Raw genomic sequence first — 13,786 nt, 5'->3', positions numbered from 1 at the left:
ATCCAAACATGCATGACCCCGCAAAATTGGCTTTCGCTGCGCGCGGAAAGACAAATGTATCCGCGTCGTGAGAATTGAAAGCGCCGCGAGATAAGTCCCGTGTCCTTTTTCCGCGAGAGAAATACGGTCACGCGGAGGAATCCTTGACCTTCTCACGACGTTTTGTTAATCGTTTCTAAGTTGAGATTTTGCGTCGAGATCGTCAAAAGACACGCAAGCCGCGATCGATCGCGAACCCTCCTCCGCGTATACCGCATGCAAAGCCGAAAGCGCCGTGTGTGCATGGTAACGACGCTCGCAATGCATCATGCGCAAAAGACTGACTTTGTTATTATTCAACCCCTTATTATCCTCCAATGTCACGTCCGCCCCACGAAATTCGCGGAGTACTTATATCTTTAAAGCGGAATCAATTGTCGGTATTCGTACAAGTTTCCTGGACACGCAATGGCATATCGTCAATGGAGTTAGTTAAATCAGTAATTTAAATTTCTATCGCGTATTTATAATTTTATATTTAGTTTCATGATATTAAAAAAAGAAGGGAGAAAGGGAGAAAAACATAGAGGTATTTTGCCTAGTCATTTCTGGACGTAGAGAGTGAGTCCCTACGTTATTTGTTAAGAATATAAACAAATTATATATTCAAGTAACTTTATCGTACTCCGAGAAGAATACTGTCGCAACTCAAAAGTTCATAATTTTCAGGAGAAAAAAAACTAAACAAACATTCCAATTTTTTTGAATTGTGAGATAACTAACACAATTACAATTATAATATCTTGTTATAATAAAATTTATACTGTTTCTTGAAAAGGTCTACTGTGATTCACTTGTCAATTCATTTGTGACGCTATTCACCCAGGAAATCGCAACATAGCCAGTCTAATAAAAGAATAACGACATCTGCCTCATGCAGCGAGGTTTTGCTCGTTATAAATAATATATTGTACTTCCATTATTATGAATTCAGAGAAAACAGGATTTAAAGTTTTTAAATAAGAAAATGATATTTTTTTAGATATAAAATAAAAGGAGCAACTTGATTTATTTTTAATAGTTAATAAATAGTCAATAACACGCTGTAGGTTTAAAAATTAGGCTATAAACATTTTCATTACGACTTTTTCTAAACATTGTATTTTAGGAACTGGTGATAATCTAATAATAGATATAAGACGCTTTACAATTTAAGCTCCTGTTACGTTGAAAAATGTATTAACTCCATTTTGACAAAAACTGGAGATGCGATTCTTTACCTCTGAGGTACAGGTATAGACTTGCAACACTATTATAGCACGTAGATAACATTTTAGGCATACTTTTGAGTTGTGACAGCATTCTTCTCGGCATACGATATGTAAATAAAAAGCAAGGGGGTGGGGGGGTGAGAGGGAAGAGTTGCGACTGCACGCGCAAGCCGTTCGCGCCGGCGCGCGATCCCTCTCGCGTGACACTCTCCAAATATATACACAAAAATGCAGGGACAAAGAATGCGCTCAGCACAAATCGGCCAACGACGCATTTAAATGCGCGAGAGGCATTTAAAAAAAAAACCCCCCGTCGAAAGGGATTTAAATCGCCAGACGCGTGTCGATTCGCGATACGCTCGTCGCGTGTCGCGAAACTCGTCTCGCTATATTAATAGCCCCGAAGCTGAATCAAAATAGAATTAGAACGATGGAATAGGACAGCACCTTCCGCGTTTATCTCAGCGTCGGATCATCGCACGCGACACGAGAGCGATCGGACGACGCGACGCGGGAGGGTCGCGGAAGGGTTGAGTCGACGAGTTTCGCGGACGGGACGAGATGACAGTAGGACTAAATTCGGCACTCAGATTAAATTCGGCACTTACTTAACGGGAGCGATGCGTCCTATCTGGCGAGACGACGCGGAGCCATCGTCGTCGCCGTTCTCGCCGTTCGCCACGTCCGTGGGGGGATGCACCGCGGCGCGGGCGGCATGGCACTCTTTCTCACCGGTGCCCTTCGGCGGGTACTTCGCGACGAGCCTGTAAGTCGCGGGACGATTCTCGATGTATTTCACACGAAGGTGACGCACCGCGCGCCGGTGGTGGTCGGCATCGCCGCCGCTGGCGTGGCGCGCGGGAACGACGCTGCGCGGCGGATCAAAGACGAGAGCCTTTTCGACCTTCCTCTCGCAATAATACGGCTGGCGGTTCGACACAAACGACGGACGGACACGGAGGACGCACGTCATTCCCGTGTAAGCAGGTTGCGCCTACGTCCCGCTCCGCGGCGCCTATTCCGCGCCCGCGAAACCACCTGATCGCCAACCGACGCAGGACACCCCGGGCGCCAGCTGGCCGAGGCCCGCCGGAGTGACGCGCGTCCCGCACGTCGTCGTTTCGTCCAGCCGTCGTCGTCTAGCGGCGACCGCGCGAACTGTTTGTAAACTCGCCGCTACGACGTCGATAACTGCGCGGCGCGTGGAGTTGCTCTTGTTCGGAATAACGAACGAGATATAATAAGAAATTAATGAAAATGGAGAGAAAATAGAGAACGAAAACGAAATTAAGCGTCGAGAACGACTCAGATCGATCATTCTAATAGATCTGATTGCGATTTCGATCGAGAATTCGTAAATTGAAAGTCTTATAAGATGTTATATTGTTATATGAACGCGAATCGAATTATTATTGTTTAAACATTAGTCTGTTTTGTTGATTATTTGATACTTTTTTATGCTTATTAATTTAATTTCAATATAATGTTCGTCGCAAGTTTGAAAGTTAATTTATTATAATGACGCGGTACTCTTGACAGGCGTTTCAAAATGGCTACATGCATATATATGATATTTTGCATGGAATAATCAATACCTGTCCATATTGATGCTTGTCCATGCGGCAAGTTGAGATAATCTTGACGGAGAAAGAGCGATATCTTGTACGCAGTAGATACGCCGTACATTTACACAGTCGCATGTCTGTTAAGTTAGCATGTACCCCTCCCCCCCCACAAAAAATCGGAATAACACATATACAGAAATTAAGTGCTTTTTATGTGCTAATTATGTGCTCTATTCATGATTTTTGTGCTCGAGCGGTTTCACGGGAAATCGCAATTAAAAGTGGGGGTGCTGGCTTACCCCCACCCCCACGCATTAAAATTAATTGATCCTTTAAATTCTCAAGTTCACTATTAGTATAAATACCGCTTGTTGCCAATGGTCCAGGATCATTTATATTGCCACGTAAGTTTACTGTTCGGTTTTATTATTGCTGGTGATTTGCTATTTCAAAATTGGTGTTATTCGATACCATCCGTCATTTAAAAGATACATTGTTGGAATTATATGGCTGCATGTAGTCTGTGTTTCTGTTTTAAACAAGATGTGAGTCCTTGGCGCTAAGAATATGTTTCATTTCCTTTAGATACCGGTAATTGTTGATAACATTCTTGCGTTTATCGATACTTAACGTCCACCGGAGTGCATTTAATTATATGTACGACTTCTCCTGAGATCACTGCCATATATCCGGGTCCTTTCATAATTTGATACGCAAAATCGTCTGGAGCATGGATCGCTAGGCTCAGTGCATTCTTCATTACTTGTCGTTCCAAGTTGCAGCGTTGTGTTAATACATCTGTATATAAACGGTTCATTTGTGTGCGTATGTGTTTTTCTACATAAATGAATTTCGAGTTTACATAAAATTATTTTTCAAACATTTTCTTACTACGTTGAACATATTAATTTAATACATGTAGAAACAACACACTTGGATTTACAGTGTATATGCGAACAAAGAACACATAAAAGAAAGGAAAAACATATATGGGCATATTTTGTTTATATATATTTTTATACATTTTTATATTAAAAAATTAAATATTTTTCATATATGTTTATACAAAAAAATTTTAATTGGATAAAATAAACCGAAATGTGTTCTTTAAAGTATATAGAATAATCAGAAGAACTTTCAAATTCGAAGCACGTTGCCCCAAATGGCGCGGCGTGCTTCTGATAAATCTCCCTTTCATTTCTAAAGCTCTCCGTCGCCGAAGAAAATAGTCGTCGCTCTAGTTGGAGCCGCGCCAGCAAACAACGCTGCTTTTTAAATTCATCGAATAACCTTGAGTTTCGTCGCGACGACACCGACAGGTAAAAGGCGATGGCACGCACCTGCCTGTCGAAGTTGGAAAATAATCGTAGAATTAATTGTAAGCAGCTGCGCTCATCGAACAGCTCTGCGCTCGAAATAATATGTCTGCGTTTGAACGCCGAAAGCCAAACGGTTGCGATAGGTCATGCAGCTGTACCGGGTTTTTGTCAAGTTATTCATAAATTTACGTAGAAGAGACAACATAACAGAAATGCTAGTTCTCGAATATCCTAATTATTCATTTTATTGATTCTACAATAGAGATTAGATATGTGTGTTGCATGTACGTTTCATATATAATAATGTTACAATATAAAAACACAGAGTCAACGAATTGCCGTATACAAATTGTCGTACATTGCAGCATAATCTTTGTATGTATAATAAATGTATTCTCTTACACTTAGTTGCGAAAACGTGTCTTCTAGAATTCTAGATCTATCTAAAACTTTTCCTAAAATATTCACACGTTTGAACTTTGAACGCAGAAGTAAACGCCGCTAATAATATCGTCACGCTGAGATATACCTACATATATACAGGGTGTTAATTCATGTGGTAGATAGTACACACAGTACCAAGTCTACTATCTACTATATAAATGCTGAATGCTTTTTTTTAACACCCTGTATATGTGAGTATACAAATATAATGCCGGTTGTATTAGGTATACGATTGGGATCTTGAGGGAGAGCCGCCGCAACTCCGTGACGATTAAGTAAATGGATGATATATATTATTAATGCGCACGTAGAGAGAATATCGATAAACGTGACATGTATTAAAAGCAGGTACGAGTCCGTCGAGGTAGACGTTCACGATTTGTTCTGCATATCGATCGCAGGAATGGCGACAACAGCGAAACGAATTCAGTGATTTATAAGTACGTCTAAAGTCTAAACTTCACTTCCACTCTTGGATAATTATTAAACGTTGAGTAGTTATCACTTTCCTTAATTATAATATATATACGTAAAAACAACGATTATTTGTAATTTCTGCTTTGGAAACATATTTTATATATGCACTTAGTTAAAGCTTATTGTTTATCTCTCTTTAATTGCAATGCGATCGTTTTTACTCAAAAGATACTAATACCATCGATTACATATAATTTTCGCAATATAAATTACTTTCCATTTGTCAACGAGAATTAATAAAACTATGTCTTCTACATATTATAACAAAATAAATAAAGTTTTAGATTATCTGCAATAATTAGGAAAACGCTCTCAAGATACATCATTAGAGATCCATATTATTACATAAAACAAATAAGAACAACACGCCAAGAGATATGGAATAATAAATTTTTCGTGTATTTCCAAGTACACAAATTTTTCCAACTTACTAAACTGCGTGCCAATTTTTTGTCGAACTTTAAAACACAGTTTTCGTTTCATCATTAAAATCCCTTACCCCTCCCCAATTAATTGATGCTACTATCAATAAACATCTAAAACACTGTAAAGAATTTATTGCGAAAAATATTACCTCAGCCAAAAATTTTTTACAGTGTTTTAGAGATTTATTAGCATCAATTAATCAGGGAGGCGTAGGGGATATTAATATTCCAACGAGAACTGTGTTTTAAAATCCGACAAAAAATCGGCACGCAGTTTAGTAAGTTGGAAAAATTTGTGTACTTGAAAATACACGAAAAATGTATTATTTCATATCTCATCTCGCTTTAATAACGGCGCGTTGCTCTTATGTAATGATATTGGTCTATCAGTTTGATATTAGATTATCAGTAAAATTGCAATTACTTAAACAATTCTGGTATCCTCCGGATCGTACCGAGATCGTACATACATCTTTGAATTATTTGATTATCGCGCGCCACATATGAGTATTTAATACAGAAAATTTATTTGCTCGAGGGGAGATTTTTTGTTTTCATGCAGTTTTCTTTTTAAGAGAAACAGTTATCGTAAAGTCTCAGTAAGGCACTTTCAAAACACATCAGACAGTCTCGTTACTTCTTCTTCTTCGGTTCGGTATCGAACTCAACTTTCTTTACCTCTTTTTCACTGTCGCTCTTCTCTTTATTAGCGTCGTTTTTCGAGTTTTCCTCCTCTTCCTCCTCCAGAAACTTGGACTCCAGTTCGTGCTTCTTCAGCTCCTCCTCCAGCAAGGCGTCCCAATCGGACATGTCTTTACCCTCGCGAACTCTTTCCAGCTCTCGCTTGAGCATGTCGAGGCATTCCCTTCGCTCCTTCCACTTCTCCGACATCTCGAGGCTCTTCTTCCCATCGTCGATCTGATCCAACATTTCCGCCCTTTCCTTCTCCTCACATTCTAGCACGTATTTTTCGTAACTCTCCACCTAAAGAACCCCATACGTTCATAATTTATTAATAATTATCTTACGAAATATTAAAAAGCTCTTATATTAAACGTTTTTAAACCGTTTTAAAAGATGGAGAATTAGATAAATCTTTGCTAATTTTTATTAATGTTTACAATCCTTATTCACTTCTACTAATGTAGATTAACTTTAAACTCGGTTGACTCACTTTTCATCTTTTTCTAATAGTTAGAATTAGAAAAAGATGAAGAGATTAAAGTTAATCCGCATTGTCAGAAATGGACATTAATAATGTGAATTGATTTGCGCATATGCATTGACTAAAAAAAAACCGAGTGATCAAATTGAGTTGAAAGATAGTCGAGTTCACCTTATCTTGCAACATTCTTTGAACGTCATTTTGCCTTTTCAGATGTTTCGGCAGCCAAAAGCAGGCCTGGATGAGCCGCAAAAATATCCAGACCGCTCCGGCGAGTGCCAGATAAGAGCAAGCGGTGAACACCATGTTCGTCATGTCTACGGTTACTTGTTGGTGCTTCATAATGATAATTAATTCGATTTACGTATTCCTGCAATAAGCACAGCAGTCAATGTGTGGAAATAATTCATAAAGCGACTTTCGTTTAAAAGCCGCTTGTAAGAATATGAATAACGATTTAGATAATAAAAAGTGAGTTAAACAATTTTGCTCAACAAAGACAACGTCTTGAGAAAATGTTTGTCGTTTGCCCAACTAAACAATAAAATATTGAAATTTCCTTAATTTTACGTGAGCAACAGATAAAAGCGATAACAGCAGATAAATATACCAAACTTAATTTATATATACAAAATTTAAAGGAAAATGTGTGCTTTTGCTCCACGACTTAAAAAGATGTTCGCCGATATATCTTCCGTTCAGACGATCCTCGTTCTTCATTCGACTCGTTAACTCGGCGACTCTTGTGCGAAACGCGCCATCGATTTTGCGATCAAATAACGCGTGCGATATTTCCCTTTTCCCATGTCTATCGCCGTTCACCCTAGTATTGCATAAGTATACCATTCACGAGAATCACGAGTTAGTGTACTACGTTGCAGTTGCAGACTCGGAAGCGATTACACGTGGTGATAAGTGACCTACTGCGGATCTTCGCTGTGTAGCTTTAAACGCGCCGCGAAGAAGAGACGTCGAAACCAGGTATCCCGCGCGGCGAAACGTATATATACGGACGTATTTAGGTTGATTCATTCCGATAGCGTCGGCGAATGGTTCCTCGACGGAAACGAGGTGTATTTTTCGATGACACATGACGTTTCGTAAATACAGCGTGCGCAGATGTGTCACGTCGCGGCATCTGTTTGGTTTGGTGCCTTCGCGGCCGTTGTGTATCGATTACACCCGTTCAGCGAAACGGAATGTAACATACGCGATATATGCGGCGCGTGAAAGAGAAAGCTTGAAATTTCCATTAAGATTTTTATCGCGGAGGATAAAATTATTGCGAATAATGCGAAGGGGAGCGGAGGAGATGATTTACGCATCGTGCCAGTGCTTTGCTACACTGAGAAAAAAATTTTCTGCATTTTAGTAAATATTAATTTGCATCGGACAGAAATTTAATACTGTAAAAGTCAGTGTAAGTGATGATTATTTGGCTATAGTGATTAATGATTTATTTTAAGTATTAAAAGCACTGTTTTTAATACTTAAAATAAGTAGGATAATTATAATCCTAGCCAAATAATTACTTACAGTATAAAATTTCTGTGAGGGATACAACTGTGACTCCATTTATTAAAATAAAGAAAAATTTTCTTTTTATTAGTATTTTTTTCTCAGTGAACACACATGTATACTAATAAAAAAGAATTTTTTCTTTATCTTAGTAAATGGAGTCACAGTTGTGACGCAGTTGTTCGCATATTAATATTTACCAAAATGCAGAAATTTTTTTCTCAGTGCAGGTCCTCCGCGATAGGAACTGCCGTCTGCACGACTTGCGCATTTTTTTATTGTGAGGATGGTGTGTTCACGTCACATACAATTATTTTCTGCGATTTTACTTTACTCACCATAATGACAAAGAATTCGACGTTTAATATAGTTACGGACGAACGTGTTTCGGACGCGTCGTGTACTCGGAAAAATGCACATAAAAAGAAAAATTCACTAAAAAATTCTAAACGAAAAATAACATAAATATTTGGAACGTGAAATTTGAATATTAAAATACAATAAGATTACAATAGATTCTTTGTGAGAAATTTATTAATAATAATGCTGCTTTAAATAATACGCGAAAAAATAATACAGTGAAAATAGAAACATCGATATAAATTAATGCAGCACTCACATTATAAAAGATATACTTAAATTAACTGTCAATTACATTTAAGTAAAAATAAGAAAAAGAATTATTTATATCAAAAAATTTGTTGGTAACATATATACAATTCTTTTCAAATTAATTAACAAACGCTATATTGGAAAATTTTTAATCGCCAATTAGCTTCTCGTTCATTGTACATTTTACCAATTAGATCTTCCAATATAAAATCGTTTAATTAGGTTGTTCCATTATTTTATCCACTTGCCTTTTGCCTTACTCGAGAAGTGTCGACGAGAACATAGCCGTGTAGGAACGTGCTCCACCTAAGAGATACGAACTACTGAATGTATCACGTCTGGAAGTAGTAGGAACTACTATGTGCCCGACTGACAGGTGGAACGTTACTCCACTACTGACCCCCTATGGAAATGATCGATATATGGATGTAGCCACGTATGATTGAGCTGACACTATACAAATATTTCATCATGTGTACACGCGATATTCCGAGCGGTCGGCGGCCGTATGCGCATATTCGGCGAAGATAAAAATTCCGCCGAACCCGTCCTGACCAGGTCATTAGCAAGAGAGCTGGACGGCTACAACGATGAAAAGAATTTATTTCCATCGATCGCGCATCGACAGCCTCCTCGTTACGGGCTGCGTTGTAATTGATAATTGATTAAACGCTACGCGCGACGTGTACTCTTATTTGCGCTAACAGCTGGAAATTGAATCGTGCCATTTTCCAGCGCGTGATCGATTAATAATATTGGAAACCCGCGGAACGATGGACGCCCGCAATAAACGACGTTCTAAAATATTCAAGCTACGTCGCCAATGACGTCCAACGGTATAAAGTCGCCGGTAGACTTCCTGGGGATCGGGTCAGGTGCCTCCATCTCGCGATACGGTACAAAGCACATATGGTAGACAGGTGTGTGTCAAGAATACATAATTTTTTTTTATTATTTTACAGATAACTCAATAATAAAACGTTCCACGTCCCAACTAAGGCTAAGTCGTCTACGCGCGGAATTGCGATGTTCGCTCCGTGAATTCGTTACGTCGAGCTCGAAGGTAGTATTTCGTTACATGTACAGAAGTCAGCTCGACGTATAACCGTCCGATCGACGGGAATCTAATGTACATAATATGGTACATAAGATTGGCGGTAGTTTTATTACCTACGAAAATAATACACGCTCGCGTCTCTAAAGCCCGATGCGGTACGTATACAGGAAGAAGAGAACTCGGGTGATTTGGAATGTGCGATACATCACAGCACGATCGTTGGAGAATAGAGGGTGAGGAAGAGAGCAATGTGGGAAGAACGAGGCCCATTTTTGTCATCGTATGCTCGCTGCTGCTTCGCTCGGAGAATTCCAAACGAAGACATTTTGATACTGAACTTCCGACGCGAGGAGACGAGAAACGGCAGCTTACGTCGTCGACCTCACATAGAACAGGAGATAGGGGGTGGCGGAATTCCGCGCATTTGGTGCCAATTTGTCCTCGAGTTCTCGCAGCGGGATCACGTGCACCGCCTCGTCGTCGCACTCCAGCCAAGTGACGCCCTGTTTATTTCGCCTGATGCCGCAACAATCCATGCTACGACAGCCGACCCTATTCACTAGCTGCTCCTTGTTCTCGCTCGCGCTAGGCTTGCTCCTGAAGTACTTGAGGAGGCCTGTCGCTTTGTCAGAGGAGGAAGACGACGATGACGAGTTTGCGTTCGCGGCGCCCGCCTGGCTCGAGTTCTGCCGCTTATTGTCGCGATCGCATTGGGAATATTCCGCGTATGCAGATTCGTCGGGTAAACGTGTGTAAGCGACGTAATGCCCGGCGGTCATCGTTGCACCTTGGTGCATTATGACCGAGTATAATTTGTACACATGCCGCGTCTCCGTACTGCCACCAGCTGTCGTCCCATGGGTCTCATCGTTACTGCACTCCTCGCAGAAGCATTGCAAGGTAAACGGCGTTGGCATATGATTATTGATTTTCTCCATCGAACTGAAAACGTAAGTTTCAATGTAATCGCGATGCGAATATCGCAAAAGGTTCTTGATCGATGTAATATAAATGTAACTCAATGTGACTCAAGCAAAGTTAAATATGCAATAAACCCTTAAAAAAATAAATAACTAGCAGAACATTTGTAATTTTAATACAATTGTTTATGATTGTCATAAATTTCAAAAACATTTTTCGATAACTTTTACAAACTTTGAGCTATATTTTACTGGTATCAATTTCAATTATATAATATCTGTTGCTTTTAATGCTGAAAGATCACACGAGACTTACCCAGCGGCAGTAGAAAATCTCTTCAACTGCAAGATAAGGAGTCTGGGTAAAGAGGGGAAACATACGGCTCTGCGAGCCTCATTATATCGTAGGCACCGTGCACACCAGTATTTATCCCTACCCCAAAGCAGTTCACTAGTCACTACAGCGCGTTTGTATACCTCACTGCTATCCACCAATTCACCATCATCATCTATGAAGAAAAGTCACATCATTATGAATTGCAAGTAAATTCTGGAATATAAAATACTTGAGCTATGAAAATCTCACAGACAGAGCTTAGAAACATACGTCAAATGAGCTTAAATGATAGTAATAACATATTTCTACTTTTACTTCGCATAGAGCGAGCAAGAACTAATTAAGTGCGCACCTTTCTCGTTTGAACGATCAATGTCAATGGGTACGCATATATCGCAGAAGGTCTCCTTCCGTTCCGTCACGTGTTCGCACTCGAGACACGTTGTGCGCAATAGGCTGACACCCTCAAAATCCTCCGAGATAAAACACTTCTTGCTCTCCGGCTTGCGCATCCCTATCTCGCCGTTACTCTCTGCGAACTCAGCGTGACCGTTCTCATATGGTCTCGTGGATCCTACGACGCCATTTGCGTTTGGCTGCGCGAGAGATACCGAACTCCCCCTGCTCGTAATTTTCTTCTTCTTTCTGGACTTACGGAGGCTCCTCTTCGTAGAAGCGCTCTCCGATTGTGTCTCTGTCACGGCATGGTTTGTGGTAAATTCAGGATAACTGCCATTGCTCTGACCGAATTGGCTCTCTCTGTATCTGACCAACAATTGGAAAGTCTCCCTGATGTTGTCGAGCAAGCATACCAGAAGTTCATGTGCATCCTGCTGCTGATTTCCCTCAAATATCGGATTTACTTCTCTGTAATGAAACCAATATAAGAATAATGTGAACGCAAAACACTTCTGCAATACCTCGACAACAATATACATACCTAAGAGCTTGTAAAAAAGCATCCGGTTGGTACGGTTCGCTGTTCTCTCTCACCTCCGATGCTCGCAATGCCATAAAGAGCTCGTGTAATCTCTCAGTAGCTATTTGAATACGTGGTTTATTGGCTTCTACTGTTGATCCAGCTAGCGCCAGCAGATCTTTACTGCTCCAGCTACGACTACTGCTCGATGTTAGCGATACTCCGGTTCTACCTAATGAAGAAGATTTGGCCTACAAGAAAAATATTGATAATTTCGATATGTATACATTTAGATTAAAAAAAAAAAAACTACAAATGTTTCAACAAATCAATCTATTAAATTTATCTAGTATTTACTTTTGTCTGAAGTTGTTTGTCGTTTAGGTTTGACAAATCGGTGGCTAAATGATGTAAATTGTGCAGAAAGGAAGGCGCGATTCTTAAAGTATATAATACACTATTGAGGAAGCAAGTATTTCCTAGATTGCATAAGGTAGCTATCTTTAATCCTTCCGTACTGGTACCAGACATGTCGTGGCTTCCATCCTGGTGATTGCTCAGCTGATTTCGATAGCCATTCAACATTTTGCTTGTACCTTTATCAAAATCATTGTACGATCAAAGATGTGTCTCTTGTTGAAATTACATATCGGTTGCCAATACAGGGATGGCTAATATCGTTACAAATCAATGAAAGAAGCATACTAAACGAAAGATCTGTTCTATCCAGAAGGCCCCCTCTCGTGGATGTAGGAGGGGGCTGCGGGACGACGATGGGGATTGCACGTCCGCGACCTGACAGGGACAGGCAGAACTTCTTTCTAGGAGGAACGGAGCGTTTATCTGCGTCTTCCTCCGTTTCTAATACTGTCATCTTCTGTTAACCTAAAATCACGCTACCATGTTCTACGTTTGCCATTCCGTCAAACAGACGGGGAACGCGGACGCGTGCACGAGTTATCCCGTCCGTCCGACCTCGCTTCGTCGAGAAGCCTCGGCTCTAAGTGAATCTCGCGGCGAGACGAGCGGTCGGTCGGACGGACGGTCAATCACATCTCGCGCGAACGCAAGTCGCAAGTCGCGTCGCGAGGCGACGCAAGGTGAAGCGCGTCCAAAGTGCGTTCTACTCACGTGTGATCGAGTGGGGAAGTCATGGAACGCGAACGGGCTCGTTTGTTATAATTGTTGCTAGTGCGAGCCAGTTAGATAGTGCGTTCCTACGTTGAGAGAGCCACGGTAGCGCCTGCCAAGACTCGCGGCAAGCTACATGATCAGCGTCCCAAATCGGCGAATCCGCCCCGGTTTACGCCGCTCGCTGACTCGCTCCCCGCGACAACTTCACGCGACGCAACCAGGCACCAGGCCGCGGGGACCGGGGACTCCGGGCAGGAGGGGGAGGGAGAGAGGACTCGCACTTCGCACGCCGCGCCGCGATCGAGAACGCAGAAAACGTGCGTCAGCGCTCCTAGCGGACACAGGGTCAATTAAACTCGCCAGGGACCGTCGACGAGATGCCGGAATTCATTTTTATAAAAAAGATATAATAAAATTTTATTTTATTTTATTTTTGAAATTAATTTTTTTACTCAATTAATTTTAATCTTTTTTTTATATTTTCTTAATTTTATTTCTTTTTATTTCTACGTTGCTTTGTCACTTTTGTCCATTTCCATCTGCGTCTTGCACTAGTTCAGAGTTTATCTTTTTTACTCCACACTGGATGGAAAAAAGATAAACTCTGAATTAATGCAGCCAGTTCAATAACAAACAGATTCCTA

General features: G+C 40.7%; 2 protein-coding genes across 4 annotated transcripts; both read right to left on the bottom strand.

The window, feature by feature from the left end:
* Positions 1-4,358: 4,358 nt before the first annotated feature.
* LOC112458468 (trichohyalin) lies at positions 4,359-9,601 on the bottom strand. 3 transcript variants are annotated; one of them, XM_025022109.1, is made up of 3 exons: positions 9,024-9,601; positions 6,817-7,015; positions 4,359-6,464 (listed from the first exon to the last, which is right to left on the bottom strand). In XM_025022109.1, exons 2-3 carry the CDS (start codon positions 6,985-6,987, stop codon positions 6,114-6,116), a joined length of 522 nt encoding a protein of 173 aa, XP_024877877.1. In that variant the 5' UTR covers positions 6,988-7,015; positions 9,024-9,601; the 3' UTR covers positions 4,359-6,113. The 3 variants fall into 3 exon arrangements, with proteins under 3 accessions (XP_024877877.1, XP_024877879.1, XP_024877878.1); XM_025022111.1 differs by having other exon boundaries at positions 6,817-6,981; XM_025022110.1 differs by lacking the exon at positions 9,024-9,601 and adding an exon at positions 8,502-8,630.
* Positions 9,602-9,702: 101 nt separating this feature from the next.
* On the bottom strand, positions 9,703-13,461 carry LOC112458467 (ubiquitin carboxyl-terminal hydrolase 1-like). Its single transcript, XM_025022108.1, has 7 exons — positions 13,140-13,461; positions 12,714-12,893; positions 12,366-12,604; positions 12,030-12,259; positions 11,442-11,956; positions 11,069-11,261; positions 9,703-10,774 (listed from the first exon to the last, which is right to left on the bottom strand). Exons 2-7 carry the CDS (start codon positions 12,880-12,882, stop codon positions 10,201-10,203), a joined length of 1,920 nt encoding a protein of 639 aa, XP_024877876.1. The 5' UTR covers positions 12,883-12,893; positions 13,140-13,461; the 3' UTR covers positions 9,703-10,200.
* Positions 13,462-13,786: the final 325 nt, after the last annotated feature.

The sequence above is a fragment of the Temnothorax curvispinosus genome, unplaced genomic scaffold, assembly GCF_003070985.1.
Source record: "Temnothorax curvispinosus isolate PA1 unplaced genomic scaffold, ASM307098v1 QBEX01008954.1, whole genome shotgun sequence".
Lineage (NCBI taxonomy): Eukaryota > Metazoa > Arthropoda > Insecta > Hymenoptera > Formicidae > Temnothorax > Temnothorax curvispinosus.
Note: the sequence above shows the minus strand (reverse complement) of the source record. Positions and strands in the feature narration are given on the sequence as shown.

Excerpts from the sequence above, each read along its gene's own strand:
- LOC112458468 (XM_025022109.1), bottom strand. The coding sequence starts at position 6,987 with ATGAAGCACCAACAAGTAACCGTAGACATGACGAACATGGTGTTCACC. Across the intron at positions 6,465-6,816 it reads AAAGAATGTTGCAAGATAAG|GTGGAGAGTTACGAAAAATA; the intron begins GTGAACTCGACT and ends GGGGTTCTTTAG.
- LOC112458467 (XM_025022108.1), bottom strand. The coding sequence starts at position 12,882 with ATGACAGTATTAGAAACGGAGGAAGACGCAGATAAACGCTCCGTTCCT. Across the intron at positions 12,260-12,365 it reads ACAAACAACTTCAGACAAAA|GCCAAATCTTCTTCATTAGG; the intron begins GTAAATACTAGA and ends TTTTTCTTGTAG. Across the intron at positions 11,957-12,029 it reads GCTTTTTTACAAGCTCTTAG|AGAAGTAAATCCGATATTTG; the intron begins GTATGTATATTG and ends GTTTCATTACAG.